Source organism: Macaca thibetana, chromosome 12 (genome assembly GCF_024542745.1).
Source record: "Macaca thibetana thibetana isolate TM-01 chromosome 12, ASM2454274v1, whole genome shotgun sequence".
In the NCBI taxonomy this organism is placed as follows: Eukaryota; Metazoa; Chordata; class Mammalia; order Primates; family Cercopithecidae; genus Macaca; species Macaca thibetana.
The window spans coordinates 1,665,321-1,693,314 of NC_065589.1; the positions used below are offsets into that span (position 1 = coordinate 1,665,321).

General features: G+C 60.7%; 1 protein-coding gene across 1 annotated transcript in view; it reads right to left on the minus strand.

Moving 5' to 3' along the window:
• The window catches only part of CROCC2 (ciliary rootlet coiled-coil, rootletin family member 2), an 80,878-nt gene that overhangs the window by 52,096 nt on the left and 788 nt on the right, over nucleotides 1-27,994 (minus strand). Inside the window, exons 2-14 of the mRNA XM_050752021.1 lie at nucleotides 17,264-17,414; nucleotides 16,211-16,362; nucleotides 13,612-13,718; nucleotides 11,814-11,970; nucleotides 6,760-6,863; nucleotides 5,917-6,114; nucleotides 4,633-4,729; nucleotides 4,146-4,349; nucleotides 3,713-3,924; nucleotides 3,203-3,385; nucleotides 2,570-2,714; nucleotides 1,983-2,129; nucleotides 1,456-1,686 (exon numbers count right to left, since the gene is read on the minus strand). Coding sequence (XP_050607978.1) covers nucleotides 1,456-1,686; nucleotides 1,983-2,129; nucleotides 2,570-2,714; nucleotides 3,203-3,385; nucleotides 3,713-3,924; nucleotides 4,146-4,349; nucleotides 4,633-4,729; nucleotides 5,917-6,114; nucleotides 6,760-6,863; nucleotides 11,814-11,970; nucleotides 13,612-13,718; nucleotides 16,211-16,362; nucleotides 17,264-17,414 — 2,088 coding nt within the window. The remainder of the gene's footprint in view (nucleotides 1-1,455; nucleotides 1,687-1,982; nucleotides 2,130-2,569; nucleotides 2,715-3,202; nucleotides 3,386-3,712; nucleotides 3,925-4,145; nucleotides 4,350-4,632; nucleotides 4,730-5,916; nucleotides 6,115-6,759; nucleotides 6,864-11,813; nucleotides 11,971-13,611; nucleotides 13,719-16,210; nucleotides 16,363-17,263; nucleotides 17,415-27,994) is intronic.

Here is a 27,994-nt window from a genome sequence, read left to right on the forward strand (position 1 = left end):
TTGTAAAATGTATATGAGTGTGCAAAGGATTTAGAACAGCCAAAACAATCTTGAAAAATAACAAGGTGGATGTGTGTACACTACTCAGTTTCAAGACTTACTAAAAAGCTATCATAATCAAGACTGTGGTTTTGGTGAAAGAAGGAATAGATTGACTTGCACAGATCAACAAATCCCACATATATGATCAATTTATTTTCAACAAGTTGCCAAATTTAATCAAGGACAAAAGGAGAGAGTTTTAAAAAGTGGTGCTGGAAAAACTGGGTATTAGTATGAAAAATAATGGACCTTAGTTCCTACATCATACCATACACTTGTGGTTCTCACACTTTAGTGTGCAGCAGAATTCCAAGGAGGGCTCATTAAAATCCCGATTTCTGGGCCCCGCCCACAGAGTTTCTGATTCAGCAAGTCTTGTGTGACTTGTGTGGACAATCTGAATGTCCAGCAACAGGTGGATGAATAAGCAAATGTGGTTTACTCATCCCAAGGAATATAACTATGCAGTTAAAAACAAAGGGCTTAGTGATACACTGAACAACATGTATGGATCTCAAAGACATGATGTTGAGAGACAGAAGCTGGACACAAAAGCATCTGTACTGCACAGCTCCATTCATAAGGAACTCTAAAACAGGTGCATCCAGTCCGTGGCGCTGCACATCAGAGCAGAGGCCGCCTGGGTGGGAGCCAGGGGCTTTGGGCAATGGCTGAAGGCACGTGGGGGAACCTGCTGGGCTGACAAAAATGTTCTATGTCTTGATCCTGGTGGCGGCTACCCAGGTTTGTACAATGGTCAAAACTCTTTGACACTGTACACTGACTTATTAAATGTCAATAGAAAAAGAGGAAAAAGATGACCCCAAAAAAGGACAAGACAGAATCTGAAAACAGGAGGATTGAACTGTCCTGAATGTAACAGGGGCTGCGGAATCTGAGCCACGGGGGCTTGAACCAGTACGGGCAGGGTTTCTGCGTGGATGAACGAGGCAGGATTGGAAAAAACCTAGACTGTTCTTTTCTCCAGTGAGTTGAGCTTCCTCAGCAAAAGATGGGGAAATTGGGAATGAATGCACAAAGGCACCAGTGCATATGCAATCGCAGAGTTCAGCTGTGTGGATGTGGACCATGGAGTAACAAGACAGAGGAGGAAAGAGCAAAGCTCTCTAAGGGCCCAGCGTGCAGAAGTCACTGGCCTCAGGCCCGGGCTCCCCTGCCAAGTGGCGGGATGGATATAGAGGCCAAGCCTGATGGAAATCTTCTTCTCTGCATACCCTCGCCCTGCCCCCACCCCCACGGGGAGGCCAGCTCTGGGCTTGATCCGTTACCCAGACAGAAAGAGCTGGTTTGGGTATCCTGAGCCTGCCTGACTCCCGGAAGTACCTTAGGCAGGACCTGCGACCCAGCCGTATCCCAGACGGCGGCAGCAGCCCGCCCTGCAGACGTCCTCACCTGGCCCACCTGGTCCTGGAGCTGGGCCTTCTCTCGCCCCAGCAGGGCTGCCTGCCCCTCTAGTTGCTCCTGCTGCTGCTCCAGGCGCCCACAGGCCTGCTGCAGGCCCCTGCACTCTGCCTGCTCCAGCAACAGCTGCTGTTCCGCCTGGGCCAGCTGCTCCCTGGCCCGGACCTGCTCCTGCTCCAGAGTCTTCTGCTGCTCCCGCAGCTGGTCCCGCTCCTGCTCCAGCTGCCACCAGGTGTCAGGGGCTCTGCATCCACTCCCCGCATGCTCAGTCCCTGTAGGCCAGCCACTCCCGAGGCCTGCCCCAGGGGCACTGTCTTCCCTCCTTCAGGCCTGGGCCAGGGGCACCGTCTTCCCTCCCTCAGACCTGGCCAGGGCCAGTCAGGCTCCCTCGTCCCCAAAACCTTGGACCAGGAGAGGAAGTGATCTGGGAGAATGGAAGGAAGGCCCAGGGCTGGGAGACCCACAGCCACCTGGGAACCAGGTTCCGGTGAGGCCCGCCCCGCTGGCCCTTGTCTCACCTGCAGGGTCAGGTGGTTCAGGTCACTTTTGTCCTGAGCCAGCGCCTCCATCAAGGCGGCCATTGCAGCCAGCGAGTCCCTCTGCTCCACTCCCTCTGACTTCAGCCGCCTCACAAGAAGCTCCAGGTCCGCATTGCTGCACTCAGCCTGGGGTAGGGAGGGGGATGCCAGGGGGGACCTTTAGCTTCCAGGGCAGGGCTGTTGCCGGTGGGAAAGGAGTGAGCCCGGAGCTGCGGAGGTGTGCAAGCCAGAGCTCCTGGGCGGACATGGTGGGAAGGTCGCCACAGTGGGGAGGTCTCAGGACCAAGGGTGGCTCCAGACACTGAGGCTCCAACCAGAGGAGGTGGCTGGTGGGCCAAGGAGAAGCCACGAAGAAGCAGACGTGGCCAGCAGGGTTGAGAGCAGCTGGGCCAGGCTGGTGCCTACTTGTTGGGGACGGGAAAGGTCTTTGGTGACTTTGGGAGCTCTGGTGATGGGCTGAGGGTCCCAGCAGGCAGGAGAGAGGGAGTGGGAGGCCAGGTCAGTGAGGCTGGGGTGGGTGGGGGCAGACGGGAGAGGGGGTGGGGTTGGGGGGAGCAGAGGCGTACCCGCGCCAGGGCGCTGCGCAAGCCCTCCCTCTCGCTCTCCACGACATCCCGCTGCAGCTGTGCTGTGCTCAGTGCCTCCCGGGCTGATGCCAGCTCCTCTCTGAGCCCAGAGACCTTCTCCTCCAGCTGCTGCAGGCGGCCTTGACTGAGGCCCCAGACCAGAGGGCGGGAGATCCCTCAGGGTGAGCAGTGGCTGCCCCATGGGATTTCAGGCAGGCGGTTGCCTGCAACTCCCTCCAAGCCCAGGGAGGCCCAGGAGGAGCATGGAGTCCCTGGAGGACCAGGAAGGCAGGGAGCCCTTTGCTTCCAGCCTTCACTTCTTGGTCAGGGGAGGCACAGGTGCCTCCACGGGGACAGGAGGGGTGGGGCCCCACATCTGCTGGGCCCACAGGGTAGTGGATGTGCACCCAGGTGGGGCACTGGGCCAGAGGGAGTGAGGATTGGTCTGGAGGATGGTGCAGCCTGGGGAGGAGCCTGGAGAGCCCCCGCCCCTGCCCTGTCAGGGCCGCCACCACACCCTGAGATGAGACAGGAAAAGAAGCAGACCCGTTGCCCAAGGCCAAGTGGCTGATGGTGGCAGAGCGGGGTCTCTCCTGTGGGAGGGGCCCTGTCCACCCAGCCACCGCGGCGCACCTGGTCTCCAGTGCCCTGCAGCTCCGCTCCCTCTGCAGAGCCAGCTCCTCCCTCCGCTCTGCCTGCAGCAGGAGGCTTCTCTGTAGCTCCGTGGCCTCGGCCTCCAGCCCCTGCTTCTCCGCATCTGCAGCATCTGCCTTCCCTTTCAGCTCCTCCACCACCATCTCCAGAGCAGCCTTCTCCCTGGGGTTGGAAGGGCCAGAGTTGGGGCAGCCCTGGACACATTCAAGGTGCACCATGTGCCTTGGTGGGCAGTTGGGGCTGGGTGGATGCCAGCCTGTGAGACTGCATGGGCAGAGGGAGCCCGAGAAGCACACAGGGTCTCACTGGCGGGTGTGGCCCACCCCGGCCCATGCTCAACTTGTGCTCACAGAACTCTGCTGGAAGGAAAGGACCCCTCCCCGGCTGGCATCCCCTCCAGCTCTAGAGGTGCTTGTCCTGACAGCAGCCCTGGGCCCTCAGGATCCCCCACTCCCTGTGCAAGGCCATGCAATCCCTTCACCCCGTTACCTCCCCAGGAGCTTGCAGGATGCCCGGCACTGCTGCACCTCGAGCCTCTGGGCCTCCAGCTGGCCCCGAAGGGCCTCTTGTTCCCGTGCCTGCTCCCGAGCCCGCTCCTGCTGGAGTTTCTGTGCAGCCCACAGCTCCTGCCGGCACTCGGACAGCTGCTCCTGGAGCCCGGCTGCCACTGCCTGGGAGGACTCCAGCTGCAGGCACAGCTCCTGCCCGGGTGGGGCGCGGTGTGGGTCCCTCTGACTGAGGCAAGCTTTGCCCACTGAGGCCCACCAGGGCTTGAGACTCCCCAAAAGGACCCCCCCAAACACTGGAGCCCCTCCCTGGGGCCATGGGGCTCAGGGGCAGGCCCTATAACTACCCTTTAGCCTGAGGGGCTCATGTTTCTGCCTTCAGGGAGACGGGGGTCCTGCGGGCTGCGGTTGCCCACCTGTTCCCGCCGCCGCCGCCTCTCGATGGCTGCCCGCACGGCCTGCAGTACAGGGTCCAGGGTGGCCGGGGAGTGGGTATGTGGTGGGGACGCCCCTTGATGGGGGGATGTGGCACGTTGAGGGCTCCTCAGTGGGCGCCGTGGCTCCCCCAGTTCAGTGATGCTCCATGACAGCTCCAGGCACTGGGTATCCTCCTGGGCCACCTTCAAGGTGCAGAGAGGAAGGGATAGAGGGGCCCAGAGCACAGGGCCATGATTTGATGGGGACCGTGCAGACAGTCCTGAGGGTCCCTGTGGGCCACCTCCATCTTCGCCACTGAGAGGACAGGTGAGGGGCCGCACCTTCCTGATGCGCCTCAAAGTGCACTGCAGGGACCCCGCCTTGCCCTGCAGGCCATCCGCCGCCCCCCCCCGGGCCACCACTGCACCAGGCTTCCTGTGGCAGACAGACCCCCACCACACAGCCACTCCCGTCCCGCCCACCAACCAGGCTCTGCAGGTCGGTTCTGAGGGCAGCGATGGTCCTCGCCTTCTGCTCATTCTGCTCTGTGAGCTTCTCCACCAGCAGCGTTTGCTCCGAGAGTCTGGGAGGAGTTGGGGATGGGGGGAGGGTGAAGGGCAGGGCCCAGAGGATGGGCACCCAAGCATGCCCTGGCTCTGCCCAGACTCCTCCGTGCAGTGGCCCCCCTGCCGGTGCTGGGTAATGCCTCTGTGTGAGTGGCCTCCGTCCCTGGTCTGAGCACGCGTCTCTCCTGCCACAGAGCCTCCAGTGGCTCCCACGGTCTCAGAAGTCAAGGCCCACACGCTGACCAGCTCTCCAGCCTCAGATGCAGTGACTGCCCAAGGCTCTGCCCCGTCCTTATGGCACAACAGAGGGAGTGCCCACTGCAGGCCTTTGTCCGGCCAGTCCTTCTGCCTGGAGCACCTGTCACCATCAGTCTGACAATAAGTGATTTTACTGTTCCTTCCTTCCCAGGACCCACCTTCTTACTAAAGACCCCAGGTCCCCTTCCTGTGGCTCAGGCCCTGGTGTGCGGCCCCTGCAGCCCTTGGGCCCCCATGTCCTGTCCTGCTCGTCTGGGGCTAGGTTGTGGTGTGTTTGACTCAGCTAGACCCCCTGAGGGTAGGGAGGGCCTCTGCCTGTCAGCCTGGCAGGGTGTTTGTGGCCAAGTGGGCCCCGGACCCCCGGACCCCCGGTTGTGAGGCGTCGGCCCCACGGCCAGCAGGTTAGACCTCCACTGGGGAGCCACCTCCCCACTTCCTGCTGAAGCTGCCCTCAAGAGACCTCTGAGCCCCCGATGTGGGTGGTGGGTCCGAAACCTTCCATAGTCACCGCGAGATCGCAGACCCCAGAGAGGGTGTGGGTGTCCTTCACGTGGGGCAGGAGGAGGCCTGGTCCCTCTTCCTGCCTCCGTTTTTAAACTATTTACCTAAGGTAAGCTCTTCCCCTGGAACAACGTGCCCTGCTTTAAGTCCTGAAAACTCCAATTCCGGGTGCTGACCCCCAGGACACAAACCCAGTGAGTTCCCTGCTGTGCTCCCCGAAACCCTCACTGTAGGAGACCCCAGTGCCTGCCTCCTGGATATTAGGGGAGTGCCCTGCAGCCACTGGGATGGTGATTCTGAAAAGTGTGCACCACCAGTGACGCCAGGGCCCCACCTCCCCTGGTACGGTGTGACCACATCTGGGATCCACAGCTGCTGGGCAGGTTGGATGGGCCCCACCCCTCCGGGCCCTCCCTGTGCCTGCCTGCTCACCCTGGGCACCCACCTGGCCTGGAGCGCCACCTTCTCTGTGTCCCAGCGGACCTGCAGCTGCAGCATCTCCCCAACCTTGTCCCGAAGCTGCTGCCCCAGGGTGCTGGCCGTGCTGCTGGCCGACAGTCGCAGGTTGGAGTCGAGGTTCAGGCAGGCAGTGTGCAGGCGGCGGGCTGTCTTGGCCGTGTCTGCCTGCAGGTCAGCGAGGCCCCTGGGAGACAAGGGCAGCACCTGTGGCTGACTCAGGACCCATCTGCAGAGGGAGGGCCTGGTCCCATCAGTCCCACAGAGGACCCCCTCCTTGGCCATCCTCAGGAGAAGCCCCCGCTGCGTGGCATTGATGGTTCCCATGTGTCACCAAATGCCAGGAAGCAGCTGGGGAGGAGTGAGCAGGGGCGGGGCCAGACTGCAGCAGCCTTCACTGAGTCATCGACCCTCTGAGCCCCTGACTCTTCCTGTGCAAGGAGCTGCTACCTATGTAAGGGCTAGCAGGGTGGTACCAGGACTGACCTCCAGTGTGGCACCCAGCAAGGCTGGACAGACCACGGAAGCTCCATCTGGATAGGTGTCCCCCACCCCACAATGTCCTGTCCACCCTCCTCTCATCTCTCCTTGGTGTCCCCCACCCACCTCCCTGGCCTGTTTGTCCCTCTCCCTGACTGCCCTCCTCGGCCACCCTCATCACTGCTCCCACTGTCCAGCCTGAGGCCCAGCCAGGGCTGGTTGAGGAGCCGGCAGGCCAGGGCTATTGCACCCACGGAAGGGCCCGCCCCAGGCACCACTTCCCCTCTCCCGGAGGGGGCCTCAGCTCCCTGCAGCCTGGTGCCTGGCCCCAGGTGGGGCAGCCGGCACTCACCTCTCAGTGGCTGCTCGCAGCTCCGCCAGGTCTGTCCCCAGCACCACGGCCTGTCTCCACAGGAGAAGGAGGTCCCGGGGCTTCTCCAGGCCCCCTGGCCGGGTCTGAAAGCAAGAGGCCTCCTGTCCACTCCAGGCTGGGGCGCCTTTACCCTCCCTGAAGCCCATTCTTTTCCAGGTGCCCTGTCCCTCTCCATGGGGGCTGGAAGTGGACCCAGCATCCCAAAGTCCCCATATCTCACAGGCAAAGGAGCCATGGGCTCCCCCAACCCCACCCTGGGGCCATACTCTGCCTCTCCCTAGGAGATGACCTGGGGATATGACCACATTCAGCCCTTCCAGGCCAGCCTGCGTGCATGGAGGTGGAAGGGTGGGGTTTGTCGGTCCCTGAAGAGAGAAGGTGCTGACTCAGTCTCAGCTCCCCAGCTACTCTCAGGAACTGCTCAGGCTCAGAACACTCCAGAACCAGGCCCGGTCCCCTGCTGGGGCATGGGGCAGACAATTCGGCGGCACGTGGCTCCTACCCTCCCACTCTGAGGGAAGAGGATGGGCCTCCTTTCTCCAGTACAGTCTTTCTCCTTACTCTGGAGACTCCTGAAGATGTCCAGGTGTTGGTCTGGCACTTCAAAGGTGCCAGGGACATAGAAGCAAATTAGAAGCCTCAGGACTGGGGTTCAGCAGGGAGGAGGGTGGGGAAGCCACTGACGTTAGAAGCTTCTAGCACTGGGGTTCAGCAGGGAGGAGGGTGGGGAAGCCACTGACGTTAGAAGCCTCTAGCACTGGGGTTCAGCAGGGAGGAGGGTGGGGAAGCCACTGACGTTAGAAGCCTCTAGCACTGGGTCCCCAGTTCCGCAGGGAGGAGGGTGGGAAGTCACTGATGTTAGAAGCCTCTAGCACTAGGTCCCCAGTTCCGCAGGGAGGAGGGTGGGAAGTCCTGACGTTAGAAGCCTCTAGCACTGGGGCCCCAGTTCCGCAGGGAGGAGGGTGGGAAGTCACTGATGTTAGAAGCCTCTAGCACTGGGGCCCCAGTTCCGCAGGGAGGAGGGTGGGAAGTCACTGATGTTAGAAGCCTCTAGCACTAGGTCCCCAGTTCCGCAGGGAGGAGGGTGGGAAGTCACTGATGTTAGAAGCCTCTAGCACTGGGGTTCTGCAGGGAGGAGGGTGGGAAGTCACTGACGTTAGAAGCCTCTAGCACTGGGGTTCCGCGGGGAGGAGGGTGGGAAGTCACTGACGTTAGAAGCCTCTAGCACTGGGGTTCCGCAGGGAGGAGGGTGGGAAGTCACTGATGTTAGAAGCCTCTAGCACTGGGGTTCTGCAGGGAGGAGGGTGGGAAGTCACTGCTGAGACAAGGCCAGTGATTAGGCTGCAACGGAGCCGAGTGGGAGGACTCTGTGTTGGGGGCAGGAATGGGGGAACCGTGTGTGTTCAGTGCTTCCAGCCTTGCAAGGAGCTAAGATGAAAGCCAGGAGTCTCAGAGTCTCCACACCACCTTCTAGGCCCTGCACTCGCCTTCTCCTGCTCGCCAACCTCTGGAACTCAGGGGGCTACTGTGTTCCTACCACCTCTCCCTGCCTGTGACAACCCCGCCCCTGCTCCTCCAGGTTGCCTTCAGGTAGAGCACTCACATCCTGCCTGTTCTCAGAACTCGCACAGAGGACTATGACCAGAAACCAGCGGAAACAATAGAACGAGACCTTGAAGAACTTCAGGTATTAGATCATCATCTCATCTTCATGAAGCTTGCCTGAACCCCTCACCTGATCCCACACCTGAGGTTCCCCCCAGCTGAGCCCATAACACCTGGCCATACACCCTCCAGAGGGCACGCTCCTCTGTGCCCATTCCACCTGGCCATACACCCTCCAGAGGGCACGCCCCTCTGTGCCCATTCCACCTGGCCATACACCCTCCAGAGGGCACTCCCCTCTGTGCCCATTCCACCTGGCCATACACCCTCCAGAGGGCACTCCCCTCTGTGCCCATTCCACCTGGCCATACACCCTCCAGAGGGCATGCCCCTCTGTGCCCATTACACCTGGCCATACACCCTCCAGAGGGCATGCCCCTCTGTGCCCATTACACTTGACCATGCACCCTCTAGAGGGCATGACTCTCTGAACCCACACCTGGCCATACACCCTCTGGAGTGTGCCCATTACCCCTGGCCATACACCCTCCAGAGGGCACTCCCCTCTGTGCCCATTACCCCTGGCCATACACCCTCCAGAGGGCACTCCCCTCTGTGCCCATTCCACCTGGCCATACACCCTCCAGAGGGCACTCCCCTCTGTGCCCATTCCACCTGGCCATACACCCTCCAGAGGGCATGCCCCTCTGTGCCCATTACACCTGGCTATACACCCTCCAGAGGGCATGCCCCTCTGTGCCCATTACACTTGACCATGCACCCTCTAGAGGGCATGACTCTCTGAACCCACACCTGGCCATACACCCTCTGGAGTGTGCCCATTACCCCTGGCCATACACCCTCCAGAGGGCACTCCCCTCTGTGCCCATTACACCTGGCCATACACCCTCCAGAGGGCACTCCCCTCTGTGCCCATTATACCTGGCCATACACTCTCCGGAGGGCGCGCCCCTCTGTGCCCATTATACCTGACCATACACCCTCCGGAGGGCGCGCCCCTCTGTGCCCATTATACCTGACCATACACCTTCTGGAGGGGACACCCCTCTGTACCCATTACACTTGTCTGTACATCCTCTGAGGGCACGACTCTGAACCCATACCTGGCCATACACCCTCTGGAGGGGACACCCCTCTTTAGTTAGAAAATAAAAAATCACCAAAGGCACAAGGAAACAAAGGACCATGATCAGAAACCAGCAGAAACAACAGAACCAGACCTTAAAGAATTTCAGATATTAGATAGTCAGACACAGGCTACAAAAAGACTATTCTTAACATGCTCCAATAAATAAATAAGAGGCTTGAAAATGTGAGTTAAGAAGCCAGGCGAGGTGGCTCTCGCCTGTAATCCCAGCATTTTGGGAGGCTGAGGCGGGCGGATCACCTGAGGTCAGGAGTTTGAGACCAGCCTGGTCAACACAGTGAAACCCCATCTCTACTGAAAATACAAAAATTATCTAGGTGCGGTGGCACACACCTGTAATCCCAACTACTCTGGAGGCTGAGGCGGGAGAATCGTTTGAACCCGGGAGGCGGAGGTTGCAGTGAGCTGAGATCTTGCCACTGCACTCCAGCCTGGGTGACAGAGCAAGACTCTGTCTCAAAGAGGAAAAAAAGAAAATGTGAGTTAAGAGTAAGCTATTTAATATATAGGAAAGAATGAAACAGAACTCTTAGTGATGAAAAATACCATATTTGCAATTTAAGCTAAGTAGCCAAATTTAACAGAGATTAGACATCAGAAGAGAAAACTGATAGACAGAAATGGAAATTTGAAGAAATTATCTAGAATATAGTCCAGGGTAATAAAAGGAACAAAACCGTGAACGGTGCCTGGGAGACAGCGTAAGAATGGCTAACACACGTCTAGCCGGAGCTCAGAGGAGGGGAGGTGGGTGGTGAGCATCGGCAATGTTTAAAGAATATTGACTTTCCAAAAACAACAAGTGACGCAGAGGCTCCACGAGCCCTGAAGTGGGATAAACAAATAAATCTACACGCAGACACAACACAGGGACATGGCACAACCACCAAGTCAGAGCAGGGATCTTAAGAGCAGCCAGGTGAGAGGACACGTTACCTTGATAGGGAGCCAGTCAGAATCCAGGCAGCCTGGAAGCTGACTTCTCAACGGCAGCAGCGGAAGAAGAAGGAGAAAGCAGATCTTTAACGTGCCGAGAGAAAGCAACTGTCAACCAACCTTGAGTTTCCCTCAAGGACAAAGGGAAAATAAAGACCTGGGTGATCAAATGCCAAACTGAACTCAGGGACCCTCTCCTTCCGGCATTTGTTCTCACACAGCGGAATCAGCTCCTGTGTTCATTTGATGACCTGCCCCGAGGTCTGAGGACGAGGACGGGGACCAGGCAGTGAGGGGAACAGGAGATCTGCTCAAATGCCTCGAGCCAGCAGGCCTAGCGTAGGCGATGACTCCTTGCTGATAGCACGGTCCCGCTGGCGCTCTGCAGAGGCCGGCATTCCCTTTCAGGGGGTCAACCTCGGCTGGTGTGTCTGACATCTGCCTTTTAGGAGAAGCAGCTGTGGCGGGGCTCGGGGCTGGGACCTGGCCCCCGTGGGGGTGAGTGCGGCCCTTCTGGGACAGGCTTGTCTGAGGGACGTCTGTAGAGGCAGCCTGAGGCCAGAATTGCAGCTGCCCCTCCGGCTCCTGCCTCCACCTGGAACAGCACATCTTCCGGGGGGCCCTCTTCCTGGGAAGATCCTTGCCCATGGTGCCCGTAGTGTGCAGGGGCTGGGCGTCCAGGTCCCCTTTGCTGGAGGGCTGTTGGGAACACCTTCAGGCCCTCAGGGACTGCCTGACTGGAGAGCCACATTACCCAAGGCTACAGCAGCTTCAGGGGGTCCCACGACCATGGAGAGATCTGAGCAAGGCATGAACACCTGGACATCTCCCTCCCACAGGGGCTGGTGCCTGCAACCCTGTGCCCTGACCCCCTGCATGCCTCGGGGTTTCAGAAGTTGGAGTGAGTAAGGCTGCAGGGGGACCTGGGGGGCCACGGCCAGGCGCCACAAGCAGCGGGCCAGCCCCAGGCTCCTTCCAGGGTTCCCCCTCCTGAAGTCTGGCCAGGAGTTCAGACTATGGAGAAAACCTGCCTCTCCAAACAGGGTGGTCCACACCAGAGCCGGGATGTGGCCCCAGTGCCCCATTCTCAGAGCCCTGCCCTCCTTCTCTGGGTGGGGGGCAGTGGGGGTGGACCAGGGAGTCCCTCACTCCACAGACTGCTGTGGTCAAGCCAGGTTGGGGACATGGTGTGGCAAGAAACTGTGGCCTTGTCCCCAAGAGGGATAGTTGCTGAGCCAGCACACCCTCACCAGGTCCCTGCCTGCTACCCAGGCATAGGCACCCAGACAGGCGGCTGCGGGGTGGGCAAGGGTTGGGGGAGCACCTGTCTCTGGGCCCAGCGCCTCAGCTCCAGCTCGCCCTGCAGGCGCTGCACGCTGCCCGTCGTCCCAGCCAGCTCCCGGGCCAGCGCGTCGTTGGCCTTCTTCATGTGCTCCAGCTGCTCCCGCAGGAGCGCGTTCACCTGGCAGAGGCCAGTGCTCCTGGACAGAGAACCCCCAGGGAGTGGCCGGGGTAGGCAGCCTCTCCTAAGAGGCGCTCAGAGTCCCCAAGTCAAGGGGCTTGAATGGAGCCCCAAACCCTCTGGCCCAACTGACCCCGGCTCAGGTGCACAGCCCCTGCTCTGCCCCTGCCTGCCATGGGCCCCACCAGCCCCTGCTCTGCCCCTGCCTGCCATGGGCCCCACCAGCCCCTGCTCTGCCCCTGCCTGCCATGGGCCCCACCAGACCCTGCTCTGCCCCCACCTGCCATGGGCCCCACAAGGGACCCCTAGACTGAGTGCCAGCATCAAGGTGGCTCTCCCAGGTGGTGCCAGCCCAGTGCCCTCCCGCCTTCCTGCGACATCTGCCCTCTGTCCTCCCCCAAGTCCCTGCCCCGAGCTCTCCTGGCTCTGCCTCTACAAACTTGGCCCGCCCCTCAATGCCTGAGACAAGGTGCCAGGGGATGGGAGGGAGGTGCCCTTTGCGGGGCTGGGTGACCCAGAGAGGGAGTTGGACATGCCCGGGGTGGGGGACGGCCTCTGCTGCACCCTGGGGCCTTCCCTGCCATGAGTAGGTCCACACTTGCAGCAGTAGGGGTGCAAGTCTGCCAGGTGGGTGGACCTCAGGAGCCGGCACCCCCGCCAGGCTGCCGTGGTTCACTCACTGCTCCTCTCTGCCCACCAGACTAAGCCTCCTCTTGGGTTATTTTTCTTCCCCCTCAAAACCAGTTTTCAAAAGTTTCTCAGCCCTTTGATTCCTTTTCCAGATTCCTGGAGGATGAACCAAATGTGGCAATATTCTACAAACAACTTAACCTGCCCAGGTCTGGGAGACTGGTGGGCCTGGGTTAGCGTGGGGGCTGGGTTGGCGTGGGGGCTGGGTTGGTGTGGGGGCTGGGTTAGTGCAGGCAGGGTGGGGGGCCGGGCAGAGGCACCCTCAATAAGCCCAGGCATGACCTCGTCAGCACCATCTCAGGGTGTGAGAGTGGGTGATCCACACCCGGGACTCAGGTGTGGCTCGTGACCTGGGTCTGTTGCCAGGGTCCTAATGTCAGCGCTCACTGATGGTGGGAGTGGGGGCTCTCTCCCTCTCTGCCTGTTATTCACCCCTCCCTGTTATTCACGAGCCAGGCTGACCCGTGGCAGGGAGGATGGCCGTGGAGAGGCTGCCATGTGGAAGGCTGGCACCAGCCCCATCCCCCACGGTGAGCAGCCCTTGCCCCTGGGGTGTGGAGCCAGGGAGGGGTCTGGTAGCGATGGGTAGAGTCGTGATGCTGCTACTATAATAGGATTGCTGCTGAGCCGCTCTCGGAGGCCGGGACGGCGGTGCCTGGTCGCATGAGAGGCCCGCGCTGAGCCCGGGAGGCTGAGCGCTTCACTGTTTCCACTCGGCCTGGACTCTCCCCACGGTAAGAGGGAGCGCCCTGAGGCCCCCACACTGCCCAGCCACTCAAGTCCCCGCGCCCAGCTGCGCCTTCTCCAGCCCCTGCCCTGCTGTGGAGGCCTGGGCTGACTCCCAGGGAAACTGAACTCATAGCTGCTTTGGGAAGAGCTGTCGGTAGCCCCCAAGGTACAGAGGGGCCCACTGCTTCTCGGGGGGAAGGCTGTGCTTCTGGAGCCCTGACTGCCCCCCGCCTGGCCTCACCTCTCCTCAGCAACCTCCAGACGGCCGAGGGCCTCCTCCAGATCCACGCTGTGCTCCAGCTCCGACCTCCGCAGCTGAGCCTCAGTGGTCTCCAACCGGGCCTGCAGCTGGGGAACAGCAATAGCCCACCTGGTCTGGCTGCTCCTGAACCCGAGGGCAGGGGCTTGGGCATCTTGGGCACAAAGCCGACCTTGGTGGGGAAGAAAGGGCTCCCTGGGGCCCCACAGCAGGGGCTGGGGTTGGGTCTGGTGAGGCGCAGGCCCTTTCACACAATGAACCTGACAGGCAGCCTCCTGCCCTGTGCCAAGTGCCCGTAGCTGGCAGAGGAGGGGAGGGGCAGGGGCACGCTGGGTTGCACTGATGTGCTGATTCCATCAGGTCTTGAGGATAGCGTGAGTATGGTGGCCTAGTGGGGGCACGGCTCTGGGGGCCACTGGAGCATGCCCACATTTCATTTACAGATGGGTAAACTGAGGCCCCACTGCCCCAGCTACCCGGGCAGCCCAGCTGTCAGGGCAGGGGCAGGGGTTTCAGGGCTTGCTTCAGGCACACAGGGGCCGGATGGAAGGTCACTGGGCTGTCTCTGGGGCCGCCCCCTGGAGAGTGAGTGAGTGAGTGTGGTTCCCTCCACCTGGGCCTCCTGCCTGAGTCCTGCACCTCATCTACAGGGTGCAGGACCACACCCACCATGATGTGGGCCCACTGCCCAGGGCCACTCCGCTGTCACTGGGCCAAGACTGAACTTAGGCCCAGGAAATCAAGGGACAAGGATGGCCCAGGTAGAAGGGTGGAGGGGAAGGCAGCAGGCCTGCTGCCTCAGCTGTGGCTGTGCCAGGGCTGAACGCATGGGAGAGCCGAGGGGCCCCTCCTCAGCCAGCAGCCAGAAGAGAAGGGGGCGCTGGAAGACCCTGGAGGAGCCGGGTAGGGTCTGGGGGTGCCACCCCAGGATGGAGATGCCACGGTCAGGCACTCTGGCCACCCAGACCCCGTTCCCCCTGTCTTGGGGGTAACTTGGAGTGAGGCCCAGCCTCCTGGCACCCACACTTGGGGGTAACTTGGAGACCCAGCCTCCTGGCACCCACACTTGGGGGTAACTTGGAGTGAGGCCCAGCCTCCTGGCACCCACACTTTGCCTGCTGAGCCACTCGGGAGCTGGCGTGCACTGGGCTGCTGGCGCGTTCGGATCTGACTCATGCGGCTTACTAATCTGTCGGCAGCATTTCTGCGGCTTCTATTCCCAGCGGCCTGTTCCCAACATCTCCCCACCCTGTGCTAGGAAGATGTCTCCCCCAAGGCCTCCCCACAGCTGTAGGGGCTCCCAGGAAGAGCTGGCAGCTCACACACGCGCTGGGGCCCCCATCAGGTGGGGTGGACCCCAGGTCCTGCCCTCAGGGGCTCCCCTCCCAGGGGTGCCAGCAACAATGGAAACGTGTTTCCCGTGTGGGGGTCAGGGCGTGATAGAACTGGGTGGGGAGCAGAGAGCGGGCCCCTAGGAGAGCTGAGGGCATCCCTATGGGGCTGGTGCTGTCGCTGGTCCTGGGAAGGACCCTTCCAGAAGGCGAGGCCCACTGGGGACACCACTGGTCCCCGATACTGGCCACTGGTCACGTGTCTAAGAAGGGACCAGATCTGGTTCAGGGGTTCAGGTCTCAGCCCCAGTAATGGCGGTGTGTCCTGCGTGATCACTGGCTGGCTCTGAGCCTTGACTCCCTTATCTGGAAAGTGGGGTCATCTGACCTGCCATGCGGAACCGTGGGGGCTCTGAAGACGGCATGGGTGCGGCAGGGGCCCCGAGTCCCCCACAAGGTGGGCTGGACACCCCACTCCATGCACTGGCTCCTTACCAAGTCCTGCCTCAGAAGCCAGCATGCCTTGGAGAGCCGACATAGGAGAGAGGCTCTGGCCTAGCAGGTTTCTTGACCTTTCTGCCTCAGTTTCCCTGGCTACACAATGGGAGGCCCTCCCCAGCTCCACATTTTGTGACTAAATATGCCTCTCGCTCACCTCACACATCACCCTGGAAGGCACCGCAGCCACCAGGGGACCAAAGATACAGCCCTGTCTGGCCCCTTCCCTGTCTTCTGAGGTCCAAACGGTCCCAGTCAGCCTCAGTTGTCAGGAAAGGGTCACGAGGCTAGGGTGGAGCCATTTCTCTGTGAGCTTCGTCTGGGGGTGGGATCGGTGCCCGCTGGCCTGCTGTCCTCTGCCGTGCAGGTGCCTGCTTTGTGCTGATGCTGGGCTGAGCACTGGGCTCTGTGGGTCAGGACTGGCCAGGCCACCGCACAGGGCTCCCGGGCAGGTACAGGGACAAGTCAGTGCCTAAGCTGGGTTGCGAGACCTAGGGGACATGCTAGGCATCAGGGAACGGCCTGGGCATGTGCTGCTTGGCCTCCCACCTCTCGCCTGTTATCCCACCGGTTGCCTCAGTTTCCTCATCTGTTGCCCAGGGTTTGAATGTCCGGTGGCTGACACTCTGTCTTTCCCAGTCTTAGAAATTGCCAATAGTCCCAGGTTCTGACTGCAGGCCCGACAAAGTGACCCCTCACCAAGGGCCAGGCTGCCCCCTCCCGCCTGTCCTGAGTCTGCTGCACACACTCACCTGCTCACTGACCACACGGCACCTGCTGGCCAGCTCATCTCGCTCGACGCCGGCCTGGGCCAGCAGGTCCCCCAGCCGGGTCAGCTCCTCCTGCAGGAGCTCGTTCTCCTCTTGCACGCGGGCCATGGTGGCTGTCGGCTCCTGTACCCCTGCTGCACGGTACCTGGTTCAGCCTGGGTGGCCAGACCAGGGCCCACCCGCACTCAGCCTTGTGCCCTCTCTCCACGGTGGGACCCTGGGCTGGCCACCGGTCTCCAGCTGCTGGACCTGCCCGCATCTCCTGGGAGGGGCCCCAGCTCTGAGCCAGGGACCCTGACATAGGGAGGCCGACTTCACACTGAGCCAGGGACCCTGACGTAGGGAGGCCGACTTCACACTCTGAGCCAGGGACCCTGACGTAGGGAGGCCGACTTCACACTCTGAGCCCCGCTTCCTCTCATGTTAATTGGAATCCTACCACCTCAGAGTACCTGGAACCCCAGTGCAGACCCAGGCCCGGGCCGAGCCCTAAACCAATGGCAGCAGAGTATGTGGGCGGCCTGAACGCGGGGCACTCGCCCTGTCTGTGAAGCTGCGAGCCCTGCTGCTTCTAGGGGAAGGGACCTGGTCCCCGAGTAATAAGGTGCTTTTGTAAATACACACACAGCCAGTTCCCCGGACCTGCAGGAGGCCGCACAGATCCTGGGAGAGAGGGATCCCTGGGACCCATGCGCGGAGTCCTGGGCACACACTGAACAGGCAGCCTGGAGCTGGTTCCTCAGCCGCCAGGTGGACAATTGGAGGCAGCACAGGGGCCTGGGGCGGGTGCAGGAAGGGCAGAGCTTGGGGGGTGGGCGTCTGTGCTCCCTGAGTGCCAGTGTCTCGCATTTCCACGCTGAGGAAGAAACCAACACCAATGAAGCAGAGACTCAGGTGGACACAAGGGTGCCACACAGAGGCAGCCCTGCTCAGGCCCTGCTCAGTGCCCTGTGGGTATTGATGTGATGCCCCTGAGGGTGGCCCTGTGGGGGGTGGGGCCAGCCCCAGGCCCAGGACTGTCCCCCATGCCGTCACCTTGGGGTGGCTCCTCACTCAGGCTGCTGGCCACGATCTCACGGATGTGGGCGGGCACGGGGGTGGGTGAGGCCCGCCGGCCTTCCCCACGCATGGTCAGTGCCCGGTCTTCCCTGCTGGCCGTGGGACTCAGTATGGTGTCCTCCAGTCTCTGAAAGACACCCCCAGAGATATCTGGAGATGGCAGCCCCCAGCAGCTGCCAGGCACCCCCCTACAATCCCACTGAATGGGAGCTACCACAGGGCCACCCCAAGGCAGCGGAGTGCCCTGGAGAGGACAGGGTGAGGCTGGGCAGGTCACTCAGGTGCATGCCTTGGTTCTCCACCTGTGGAGTGGGGCTGCGCCCGTCCCCAGGTTCTGGAGAGGAGGACCACACCCAGCCGAGGTAGCAGGTACTGCACTTGGGGCTCTGCCCTGTCTTGGTGGGGGCTGGGCTGAGCGCTGGCTAAGCGGTCACCGGTCCCCTAGGGGATGCTGACAGGCAGGTGCCTTTGCCTCTGCTCCACAAGAAACCCACCATCCTCGCCCACCTGGAGCAGGTGGTCTCACAGCTTGTTTGCACGGTGGGGCCAGAGGAGGGACCTAGATCTCATGCAGCAGTCACAGACCCCAGCGTGTGTGTGTGGTGTGGGGTGGGGGCTGAGGACGGGTCAGAGGGCTGAGGCTGAACCCATCCTTCTCTGCTCAGCTGCCCGCTGCCCCTCCGCAGGCTCGGTCCATCGGGAGGGTGGGCAGGCCTGGGGCTGCATGCTTGAGGCTCTGAGGATGAGCAGAGCCCGTGGAGCCCTCTCCTCCCACGGCCATGAATTCTGGGCAGAGTCAGGGACTCCCACCCTCCGGCTGCCCTCAGAGGGCTGCATGGGCCGGGGCAGTGAGGGTAGCGAGGACAGCGAGGACAGCCTTCCTTCCCAGGTGGGTCCTTCATGAAAGCCGACTGCCAGGGAAGAGACTCCAATAGGCCCAGAAGTGGGCAGGAAGTGCTCAGGAAGTGACCTGAGCTCACACTCGGGAGGTGTTTGCTGAGTGGCTGCCCTGCTGCCCCAGGAGCCCCTGGGTGTCCTGGGTATCCCAGCCTGGTTTTGAGGGTCTTGGGCCCTAATGGCATTTTGCTGGGCAAGGGCACAGCTTGGGGAGGGCCGAGGCACTAGGGCAGGGGACTCCTGCCAGGTGGAATAGATTACTGACTGTGGGCAGGACACACAGGGCCCTGTGAACACGGAAGTCGACTGTGCCAAATCAGCAGAAGCCCAGGCAGGATCCCGCAGGAATACACAAGGCCACAGCTGTCCCCTGGCCTGCTGCCTTAAGGATATCTAAATTTCAGGCAGTGAATTAACTACTAAAGGGTGACCGGATGCTTGCCAGGGGAAGCTGGGAGGGGATGTCCACTCCTAGGGGCTCTCCAGCACGACGCTCCAGAGTCTGCCCAAGTCCTCCTTGCCTGCCTCCCACGTCAGCACGGAGGACCCCTCTCCCTGGGGTCCGCAGAGCTGCTCCCTCACCTTGTGCCTCCTGGATCTTCCTCCTGCCCAAGGTCCTTGTGGGTGACCACCTGGCCGCCTCCTGCCTCCCATCTTCTCTTGGCCCTCCCTGAGACCCTGCTTGCGTCCCCGGATTCTGACCTCAGGCCTGGGCTGGTGGCTGTGCCCTGCTCCCCAACCCCGGCCCTCCTCCTGACCCCAGCCAGGCCTTCTGCACCTGGTGTGTGCTGTCCCGGCTGTCTCGGATGCTCCCTGGACACAGGCCTCATCCTCCATCTGCATCCCAAAGATCTCAGCCCCCCTCGCCAGGGTTGGAGAGTCACCACAGACCCAGGCTCAGCATGGCGCCTGGAGAGGCCCTATTCTGACCCTGCTGCCCTGTGAAGGTCGGCCACTCAGCAAATGCCTCCCAGGGTGAGCCCAGGTCCGGGGCCAGCCAGCCCTCCTTCAGACAGCTCCAGAGTCCGGAGATGCACCAGAGTCTGCATCTCAGTCCCCTGGGAGGTCTTGGGAGGTCTCTTCACTGCCGGTTTCCCTGCACTGCAGGTTACCCCACTGCCTCTTCTTCTGGAGGGAGTAAGGGCCCCCCTTGGGAGCAGCAGCCCAGTGGGGCAGGGGGAGGGACGTCCCTGCTCCTCCTCCTGGGCCCAGCTGGGACCCAGGTGCCAAGACCACCAACCAGGAGGAGAGCTGCTGGAAGGGGCTCCGCTATTCTGTTCTAAACCCCTTATTTTGTACAGCGGAGAATGGAGGCCCAGCAAGGTGGCAAGAGGCACCCCAGGCTCCTTGATCAGAGACCGTCAGGCCACGCTCAACCCCCCAGGCCGGGAAGGGCTCCGCCGCGCCCTCCCTCCGCCTGCTCAGCAGCTCCCGCCCTGCGCTCCCCCGGGCATCAGCGGCGCCACCCGCTAACGGGAAGGCAGCAGCGTGGCGTAAACTTGACTCATTCCTAACATTTACAGAGGGTCACTTATTAGCGGGACGTCCCGAGAGGCGCTGGGGCCTAATGGGTTCCATCTGTGGACGGGTGCCTGCAATGGGCCGCGGCCCAGCTGGAGCCGGAGGGGGGCGCGGGGAGCGCGGGGGGGTGCAGGGGGCGTTCAGGGGGGCGGAGGACGCAGGGGGCGTGGAGGGGGCACGGGGGGTGCAGGGGAAGCAGGAGGCATGGGGGGGCGCGGGGGACGCAGGGGGAGCGCAGAGGGGGGCGCCGGGGACGCAGGAGGCGTTCAGGGGGGCACGGGGGGTAGGGGACGCAGAAGGGGGCAAGGGGAACAGAGGGGGCCAGCAGGGGGTCGCGGGGGGACGCAGAGGGGGCGCAGGGGGCGTGACTTTGGAGTGTGAGGGCAGCGCCGCCCCCACAGAACCACCGGAAGAGAGAGGGGCTGAGGGAAGGAGCAAGCAGGAGAGGCAGGAATGGGAGGGAAGGGGAGGGGAGGGGAAGAGAGGGGAGAAGAGGGGAGGGGAGGGAAGGTGGGGGTCGGCGTGTCCGGAGGCCTGTGCCGCCAACCTAAGCGATTGGGACCCACCCGAAGCTGCCTCCTTCCCCGTGGCTCCAGGGTGGTCCTGAGGGTCTGCACCGCTCACTCCCGAGGCCCCTCCCCGGGGCTCCGCGCTGCCACCTGCGCCAGCGGGTCCGGCCCAGCATTCCCTCCGCGGCCTGTGGGTCCTTCTGGGCCTGCTCGTTTCCTGCCCGGGGCCTCTGAGGGGTGGGCCCAGGCTGTGGCCCAGGTTGGGTTGGGGGCTTCTATTCTAGAAGGCCTTGTGGTGGGATCTATTCTAGAAGGCCTCGCTGTGGGAGGGAACACCAGGGCTGGAGGTCACTTTCCCTTAAGGTTCCAGACTCACAGTTGAGCCCGGTGTATCTTCCTCCTGCCCCCAGCACCCTCTTCAGCTCTACCTGCATTGAAAGACCCCAGGGAGGTCACAGCCCCTGCGTGGAGCTACCCTAGGGGCAGCTGGCCTGCTCAACCCGATCCTGGCCCTGAAGGGGGTGGCCCAGCAGGGAGAGCCAGCGGGTCCTCACCGCTGCACCACCCCATTTCGTTGTGTGGAGAGGGACAGCCGAACCTTGGGGGAAATGTGGGCTCCCCATATCTCTGCCTCCCCAGGGTCAGAGCAGGGCTCCCCTCTAAGAGAGCTGGGCTGGGTTCCTTGCTATGCCACCAATAAACAGAGACCCGGGGTGTGTTACCCCCCACCTCATGTCCCCATCTGTGAAATGGGAGCATTGGCAATCCAGGCCCTCCTGGGTCCCAGGGCCGGGGGCTGGGGCTCTGTGAGGGTGCAGTGGATGGACCACGTGTGGCCTCAGCTGCCTGCCCCCAACTGGCCACCAGCTCCTGGGAAATGCTGGAATCTTGCCTGGAGGCAAATGACCTCCACCCTGTGATGGATTCAGAGCCCTCCTGTGGATCCAGGGCTCCACCTGCACTTTGGCACTTGCTGGCGACCAGGGGTTTCAGGGCCGCTGCCAGGGCCTCTCCTCTTACACCCCTTCCCCATTCCGCGGTCTTGGCCAAGATCCCGGAATGGGGAGCCGGGAGGTCGCTTTATCATACTCTATGCTGCAGATGGGGAAACTGAGGCCAGGGACACGGCACCAGCTCTCCACTGGGGTGCGGTGGAGCCAGAATGCACCTGCCAGCCTGTGCTGCCTGCAAAAGGCTTCCACCTGCAGGGAGGGTGCAGGGACTCTAGGCCTGCACCGAACAACCCAAGTCTTGTTTATCTGGAGGCCACACTCTTGCACTGATTCTCATCCCTGCACCTGGGGCATGACCTTGGAGATGCTGTCAGGGGTCAGAAGCCCCGGAGGGAAATCCCCAAACCCTTGTCAAAGCCACCTGAAGCAGGGACGGTCAGGGACCTGCTGAAGCTCAGACCCAAGGGGCACTGGCCCCACCAGCCCTCAGCAACCTCAGCACCCCTGTTGTCCCATCCTGCCTGGACAGTTGCCTGAGCTGGGGGCAGGACCGAGGCAGGGAGGGGGAGCATGTCCACTGGGACCCCCGGCCACCCACCAGCAGGCACCTCGGTCAGCCTGGGGCACCCTCATTGAGGGGGTGGAGGGTGGACCCCCGAGTGAGGGTTGAAATGGAGGCAGCTCCCAGCCAGAGGGTGGAGGGTGCCTTCCCCAAGCTCCAACAGTGCCCCCGTGTGGCCGCGAGGAGCGCTGCAGGGGGCTGCCAGGTCCTGCTCTTGTAGAAGGGAGGCTGGGCCTGGGGGTTTGGACGGCATCGAGGACCAGTGCTCAGTGGAAAATGAAAGATGTGTGTCCACGAGAGTGAAGGCGCGTGCCAGCATCAGCCCGCAGGGTTCTCTGCGCTCTCCACGTGCAAACGTTTTCACGTCCATTGTCCTGACCTGCATTGGAGGCTTCTGGCCTCCGCCTTAATGGGTGAGGAGGGTGAGGCTTGGCACCTCTGAGACTTGCTCAAGGGCACCTGCTCAGCAGCAGCGTTAGGACTGGGACTCTGGCCTTGGGCCCCCACTCGCGCACAAGGGTGGTCACTGATGAGCCTTCCCAGTGGCGGCGTCTGGACTTGGCTCCGCTGCAGGTCTCCTCCCCTGTGTGCCCGCTCCCCAGCCTGGGCAAAGGGCAGGGAACCACGCAGCTTCTGGGCCGGGCAGCACCCTCTTTCCTCCTGTCTCTGAGCCCAGCTGTGCTGTGGCTGCTGCCTTTCCCTCCCGGTCCCTCCATGGCCCTCCCAGCAGCCCCGGGCGGGGTAGTCTGGCCTTGCCAGGAGCAGGCACAGCTTGAAGAACACATCTGAGGACAGGGCCTCCGGCCAAGTCCAGCCACCGGACGTCTGCTTGCCGTCCTTCCGCAGCCTGGCCCGCCGCAGAGAGGGCCTTGGGCCGGGTGGCCTCCTGCCAGGCTCCATTTCCTTAGGAAAAAGAGCTTCTCTGTGCCTGGGATAACACCTGGCCTCCAAAATGCTGTGTTTCAGCAACTGCTCAGTTTAAGTCTCCGTGTTTGTGGAGCACACTCTGGGCCTGGGCATCACCCAGGAGCAGGCACATGCCTCTGTGGGTGTCAGTTTGCTCTTCAGGTGATGGTCAATCTAGGCTGCCCCTGCAAGAAGGACCCCTCCAGGCATTGAGGCAGGGACTGTGGATGGGGGGAGACAACTTCTCATTCCCTTCTATGCCCCCAACACAATGCCTGGCACACAGACACAATGCCTGGCACACAGACACAATGCCTGGCACACAGACACAATGCCTGGCACACAGACAGGCTCGATGCAGTGCACTGCTCAGAAGACTAAGAGCTCAGTGGGAGCTGCCTGAGGTCCGAACCACTAACAGCAAAATGACTCAGAACAAGGAACTCGAGGAGGGCAAGGACACTGTCTTTCCTTTTTGTCCCTGTGTCCCTGGTGCCCACGCAGGCTTCCTGGGGGAGGTGGGATAAGACAGAACCTACCAGCTAGTGAGCCTGGGCACTGTGTCCACGTGGAGGGAGCTGTGGAAGCAAAGGTGGAGGGGGTGTGTCTCCAGGGAGCCGCGCAGGGCCTGGGAGAGGGCCAGTGGGGATGGGGGTGAATGGGGTGGGGAGGAACCTGGAGCCAGACTGCGAGGGCCTCGAATGTTGTGTAGAGGATTGTGGGACGCGATCCTTGGACCACGGGGCTGGTAGGGGTTCCTGAGCGGGAGGATGGACCCGTGTCATTAGCACAGCGGCCCTGGCTATGCCTGACAAGACCTGGATGTGTCCTGGGAGATTTGGAGATGGGCTGAGCGTCTGCCTCTGGCTTGCTTGTGATGGTGTGGGGCTCGGTGATGGGCACTGTGGTCTGGCCACTTGGAAACCATCCACTGCTCCTATCCTGTGGTGGGGACTCTAGACTTGGCCCTTGGGGTCTCCTGAGTGATAAGCATGTCTTTTGTTGGCCTAGGACATGGCTGATGGCCAGGGCCCTGGATAGCCACAAAGTAGGGGCTGGTTACCAGAAAGACCAGGGCACGATTAGAGCATTGGTGCTTTCGGCCCCACACCCCGACATCTGGGGAGGGGAGAGGAGCTGTCTCTGGAGCCAATGATTAAATGAATGAACCATTTAATCATGAACCAATGGCCAAATGAACCAACGGCCAATGATTAAATGAATTTTGCCTACTTAATGAAGGTTCCATAAAAACCCCAAACCACAGGGCTGGGCAGGCTGGGTTGCTGAATACAAGGCAGTGCTGTGGGTGGTTGGTGTACCCAGGGGCCTGGAGGCTCCGTCCCTGCCCCCTATACCTTGACCTGGGCACCTCTCCCTCTGGCTGGTCCTGAGTTGTGTCCTTTATAATTAACTGGTAATCAAATGTCACTTCCAGAGGTGAGCTGTTCCAGCAAATTATCAAGTTGAGCAGGGAGTTGTAAGAACCCCTAATTCATAGCCGGTCAGACAGAATACGGGAGGCCTAGGACTTGTGATTGGCATCTGAGGTGGGGCAGCTTTATGGGACCGAGTCCTTAAACTGTGGGTCTGTGCCAGCTCTGGATGGTTAGGGTCCGAACTGGATTGAACTGTAGGACGGCTAGCTGGTGTCCAGAGAGCTGGAGAATTGGCTGGTGTCAGGAGAAACCCACACATTTGGTGTGAAAAGTGGTGTGAGTAACAACAGTTTGGACAGATAAACCTTGCTTGGAGGGAAGTGCGTACATGAGAGAGGAAAAGAAGCAGGAAGGTAAGACGGTGTGGTTACTGTGGAAGACGGCGTGATGGGTCCCCACAAAATTAAATGTAGACTCTCTGTGCGATCCAGCCATCCACTTCTGGGCATCTGCCCGAAAGAATTAAAAGTGGAGGCTCGAAGACATATTTGTACCCCGAGGTTCACAGGAAGCATTTTCACAACGGCCAAAGGGCGGAAGCCATCCAGGCATCCATTCAGAGATGAACGAATAAACACAGTGTGGTCCCTTCATGAGCAGAACATTACTCAGCCTTAAAAAGGAAGGAAATGCTGGCACCTGCTACAACATGGGTGGACCTCGAGGGTGTCATGCTCAGTGAAATAAACCAGCCACGAAGGGACAAATACCATCTGATCCACTTAGACGAGGCTCCCAGAGTCACCAAGTTCATAGAGCCAGAGAGTAGGATGGCGGGGGCCGAGAGAGTGGGGAATGGGGCGTGAATGTTGAACGGGGACAGAGCCTCAGTTTGGGAAGATGAAAATTCTGGGGCTGCGTGTGGTGGCTTACACCTGTAATCCCAGCACTTCGGGAAGTCGAGGCGGGAACATTGCTTGAGGTCAGGAGTTCGAGACCCTCCTGGCTACCATGGTGAAACCTTGTCTCCACTGAAAATGCAAAAAATAACTGGGCATGGTGGTGTGTGCCTGTAGTCCAAGCTACTGGAGAGGCTAAGGGCATGAGAATTGCTTGAAGATGGGAGGGCGGAGGTTGCAGCGAGCCGAGATCGCACCATTGCACTCCAGCCTGGGCGATAAACACAAGACTCTGTCTCAAAAAAAAGTTCTGAACATGGATGGTGGTGACGGTTGCTCAACACTGCGGATGTGCTTAGTGCTGCAGAATTGTTCCTAAAAATGGTTAAAATGGTCAGTTTCATGTTATGTATACTTTCCCACAATTTAAAGAAAAAAATTTATTTTTATTTAAAAAAAATTTTATTTTATTTTATTTTTTTGAGACAGAGTCTCGCTCTGTCTCCCAGGCTGGAGTACAGTGGCACAATCTCGGCTCACTGCCACCTCCACCTCCTGGGTTTAAGCGATTCTCCCGCCTCAGCCTCTTGAGTGTCTGGGATTACAGGTGCCCGCCTCCACGCCCGGCTATTTTCAGTAGAGATGGAGTTTCACCATGTTGGCCAGGCTGGTCTCAAACTCCTCACCTCAAGCAATCCGCCCGCCTTGGCCTCCCAAAGTGCTGGGATTACAGGTGTGAACCACTGCGCCCGGCCAGAAAAAAGAAATTTTTAAAAAGGCTGAACAATCAATGAGTCAAGCACATATTTCCAGAAGTTAGATGAAGAACAAACCCAGATAAACTGAAAGCAAAGGAAGAATGGATATGTAGGTTAGTGAAACACAAGCTAAGAATGCTGAGGAGGATCAGCACGTGGCTAGCATCAGAAACGAGAAAGGAGATGCCACTTCAGGACAGCCACTTCCTCCCCGCTGTGCCCAGGACGTGGGTTCCGGACCCAAGGCTGTCTGGAGTCCTGGGAAAGCCCTGTCTCAAGACCCCCCAGCAAAGAGGGTCAGCTGGTTACCCCACAGATCCTGCAGACATCCGAAAGACAGGAGAAGATATTGTGAACAACTTTTGCCAATAAACTTGAAAATTTAGATGTAATGGACAATTTCCTAGAAAAGTAGCATGAATCAAAACTCAAGCCCAGAGACACGGAGTCTGAGGAGCCCCCAGCTCTGAGGGAACTGGGCTTCCTGTGCCGGGCTCCTCGTCCGGGAATCTGTGCACCGTGCTTCTCCATCAGCTGTGGGTCTGGATGCAGGAGATTCCGAGGAAGGGCACACTCCCCACCCCTCGAAACAGTCACAGATACCCCCCAATTCATGTGTGATTTCTGGGGGCTTTGCACTCCACATGTCCGACTTGCTCACCCCAGAGACAGAGGCTGAGAGTTTCCAAGCCTGCCCCGTTAAGTCCAGTTCCAGCTCTGGGGCGGGGGGCATTCTGGGGTGGGGGCATTCTGGGGTGGGGGGCATTCTGGGGTGCTGTGCAGAGGTTGCTGGGGGGCTTCCAGAGGAGGGGAGAGCAGCTGGGGCCAGATGTCAGAGGGGCTCCTCCCGGCCTGGGAGCATGTTCACCGTCTGTCCATAGCCACCACCCCTAGTCACGGGGCAGACTCCTGCATCCTCAAGTCACAGCCTTCTCCAGGCCCCGTGTTCTTCCAGGCTGTAGCTAGAGGGTGGAGGATCCCTACGGTTCTGCCGCCCCTCTGGACAGCTGATCTGGGCATCTGGCGCCCGCCTGCTGCCTGCTCACTTTGGGGTAATGGCATCAAGATCTCAATCACTATAGCGAAAATAACAGGTGTCGGGAGGGCGGGCAGAGCTGACCTCACTGGGGCCTGTGTAGCCTCCAGATGAGTTTCCCGGGGACAGTGGGAATTTGGGGTCAGGCAAAGCATCCCTCAGCCACATTTGCACAGCGCTCATGCCCCTGCCTGGTGTCAGCACCGGCCTCAGACCAGCCGCTAACCACAGCAGCTCCCTCCAACACTTAGGCTCGGCTTTCCTGACATCCGAGGGGATGAGAGTCCTCACAGGGCGGCGAGTGTCCTGTAAATGTAGTATGCTAGCTCTCCAGCCTGCATTCACCAGCCCTGCTCTCAGAACTCATGGAGCCGACACCCAGGCAGAGCTGGCTGAACTCCAGGTGGAGGAGGCAGAGGTCACCCCCAGGTGGAGGAGGTGGAGGTCAGAGGTCACTCCAGGTGGAGGAGGTGGAGGTGAGAGGTCACCCCCAGGTGGAGGAGGTAGAGGTCACCCCCAGGTGGAGGAGGTGGAGGTCAGAGGTCACTCCAGGTGGAGGAGGTGGAGGTGAGAGGTCACCCCCAGGTGGAGGAGGTGGAGGTCAGAGGTCACCCCAGGTGGAGGAGGTGGAGGTGAGAGGTCACCCCCAGGTGGAGGAGGTAGAGGTCACCCCCAGGTGGAGGAGGTGGAGGTCAGAGGTCACCCCAGGTGGAGGAGGTAGAGGTCACCCCCAGGTGGAGGAGGTGGAGGTCAGAGGTCACCCCAGGTGGAGGAGGTAGAGGTCACCCCCAGGTGGAGGAGGCAGAGGTCAGAGGTCACCCCCAGGTGGAGGAGGCAGAGGTCAGAGGTCACCCCCAGGTAGAGGAGGTAGAGGTCAGAGGTCACCCGAGGTGGAGGAAGTGGAGGTGAGAGGTCACCCCATGGCATCTCTTTGTCTCATTGCATCACCTGATTCAAATATCCTGCCCTGAGTCCTCGTGCGGCCCTGTGTGTGAGCAAACCCTGGGTCTACCCTGTCACTCAGTCACCTGCACCGGCTGTGGCCATCTCTCCTTTCAGGTGACCTGTACTGTTTGGATAGGGCCGTGTCAGCCTGCCGTGGCGTAGTTTTGAGATGCTAAGAGCTGGGTTAACAAGCAACCGCGAGTAAGCCGGTTCGTCAGGGGTTCCCTGGGATCCCGAGGGGTCCGTTGGAGGTGGGGCCTGGCTGCAGGGGCCAGCAGCAGGTGATGGCAGTTCAGGGAGGAGGGATGTCTGAGGTGGGACCGCAGGCTGGGCTCTAGGTGG